Source organism: Arachis ipaensis, chromosome B1, assembly GCF_059453495.1.
Source record: "Arachis ipaensis isolate K30076 ecotype BB chromosome B1, ASM5945349v1, whole genome shotgun sequence".
In the NCBI taxonomy this organism is placed as follows: Eukaryota; Viridiplantae; Streptophyta; class Magnoliopsida; order Fabales; family Fabaceae; genus Arachis; species Arachis ipaensis.
In genome coordinates this window covers 27,586,324-27,588,944 of record NC_142436.1, presented here as the reverse complement: position 1 = coordinate 27,588,944, position 2,621 = coordinate 27,586,324, and the positions used below count along the sequence as shown (strand labels likewise).

General features: G+C 29.1%; 1 protein-coding gene across 1 annotated transcript; it reads right to left on the bottom strand.

Moving 5' to 3' along the window:
- Positions 1 to 1,225: 1,225 nt before the first annotated feature.
- LOC107617434 (uncharacterized) lies at positions 1,226 to 2,148 on the bottom strand. Its single transcript, XM_016319190.3, has one exon. The coding sequence runs from the start codon at positions 1,996 to 1,998 to the stop codon at positions 1,441 to 1,443; it is 558 nt and encodes a 185-aa protein (XP_016174676.2). The 5' UTR covers positions 1,999 to 2,148; the 3' UTR covers positions 1,226 to 1,440.
- Positions 2,149 to 2,621: the final 473 nt, after the last annotated feature.

Below are 2,621 nucleotides of genomic sequence, written 5' to 3'. Positions count from 1 at the left end.
CTTTTTTTAAAATCGAATAAATATAATTAATCATATGAGTACAATAATACGAATACATAAAATTTTATAAATCATTAATTTAAATTATATCTATTTAAATTTTAAATTACAAACTAATACAAATTTTATAATTTAAAAATCTAATTATTTAAATAAAATTAAATTGATTAAAAATAAAAATATATTAATACAATTTAAATCGTATTAAAAAGTAAACAAGTTTGCTGAGTCCATAAACAAACTTTACGTCAATAAATAAGTTTAGTTAATGTGATAGGTGAATTTTGTGCAAACTTTATGAAAACACAATAAAAAAAATAAATCCTAAAAAATAACATGATTTTTTTTAGAATTAAATTTTTTTTATATTTATAATAGAAATAAAAAATCTGATTAACATTGAGCTGGTCTAATATTCTATATAATTTTGTTTTTTAGTGTAATTCGAATTGCATCCCTTATAATTCGAATGAGTATAATTCGAACTGGGTCAACCTGCATGCATAATTCGAATCAGGTAGGTTTGAATTATGTACGAATTTTGGCTGCATATTTTGGATTGATCAACTTTGAATTACTGTTGGTTTGTAATTCGAATTAGTTTGATCCATGTTACATTTTTTGCTTTGGTTGAATCATGTAATTTCTCATCCGTTCTGGTTTAATAGTGTGATTTGCCCTTATTATTTAGAAAACCCTCTTCCTCACTTGCCATTGTAAAATACTTCTCTTCAACAGCTTGAATCTCACTCATATATATAGAATTTTTCTCTTCATAAACCGTGGTAAGTAACAAAGATTTTTGCATTTACATATCCCTTATAAACTGTGGGAAGTAACAAGGTTCATAAACTGTGGGAAGTAACAAGGTTTTATTATCAAAGTTTTCTCTTCATAAACCGTGCTTAGTTATCACGGTTTATGCTCATCTTGGTTACTTCATAAACCGTGCTTACTTGCCACGGTTTACATAATAATAAATCAAGACATGCAGGTAAAGAAATTGTAATTGTTGCATTTGAGTAAAGATTTCTCCCAACCATTTTATTTAGGTCAATTGTCTTTTTTTATTGACTGATTTTAATATATAAATAATATTTTTGTAGTAAATATCATATTGATTTTTGAAATAGATAATAATTATTTTAAACTTTAATTCTTTCATAATGTGTGCATAAATATACGCATAGCAATTATGACTTATGACCATGAGAATTAGAAGTTGTTTTAGGTAGGAAGAACGCAATAAATATATTTCTCAAACAACAAATTAAAAAACTAGCAATTACCCAAAATCAGGATAAAATCAAACAATAGACAAATATAACTAAAGTAGTTGGGGAATCAGCAGCATTATTCTTCTACAACAGAGTCCAGAAATAATTGCTGATTTACGATTGAAATTTTAAAAGGAATAACAGTGTGTGTGTGTTGAATCCTTCAACCATCCACACAATCGATCTTACTAGCTAGCCCCAACAGAATCCTGCTGGATTCCAAGCTACTCAAGGTTCCTGGGCTAATAGGTGGGAAGTTACACCATAAATTACTATAATAAGATGGTGATCTTCCCATTACCCCATCATCTTGGAAATCCCGGTTGGAGTACCAGTTATCATCATTATTATTATTATTAGTGCACACTTCTGCTTCTGCAACAAAATTGGAATTGGAGTTATTAGTAAGAATAGTTTCAGTTTCAGCACGTGCCACGCTCTGAGGGGGTTTCATGAACTGCTCTGTGGCACGTGCACCGGTAAGCTGCTGAACGAGTTCTCTGAAGTTCACGGCGTCCACTTTGTAAACTTTGACGGGTCTCGGCGGCATCGGTGCCACGTGTAACTTATTCCTCCACGGCTTGCTTTGAGATTTCTTCACTGAACGAAGCATGGAATGCGGTTGAAAAGGGTATGCAGGTTTCACTACCCTCTTTGATTCCACCATGGACTTGGATGATGAAGAAGAAGAATCAGAGCTAGAATAATAATAAGCTTCCATAGTTATACAAATATTACAAATTCAGAACGACACAAAGCAAACCAGAGTATGTACAAAGCTGTATTTTTACGGTTTTTTTTTTTTTTAATTTTACGATAAAGTATGTAGTGTGTATATAATTGTGTTTTGTAGTGAATATGCTAGCTAAGAAGATGTATATATAGACATAGTTGTGAATTAACTTATGACAAGGTATGATACTTGTGACTTCTATTTATTTATAGGCGATTTTAGTCAAGGAATAAGTTGGAGAAAACAATACTCTCTATTTCGGTTTTGTTGGAAGGGAATAAAACTCAGCCAACAAACAAATTGACACATTTAAAAATCTAAAAATTATTATTACAAATTTTATTTTTTTTAAAAATATGATATATAAAGTGTTTATAATAATAAAATATCTATCATTTCTTTAATAAATTTTTGAATTAAATTAAATTTACTCAATTTTAAATTAATATCAACATCTGTACCTCTAACGACACCCAAAAAAAAAAAATCTGTACATCTAAAATTTATATTAACTTGTTGTTCATTATTTGTTTCATTTATTGTTTCTTCAAATTGATCCTATTGATTTATAGCACGTTGGGGTTGAATTTCAATAAAAGACAACGACCAAA

Excerpts from the sequence above, each read along its gene's own strand:
- LOC107617434 (XM_016319190.3), bottom strand. The coding sequence starts at position 1,998 with ATGGAAGCTTATTATTATTCTAGCTCTGATTCTTCTTCTTCATCATCC.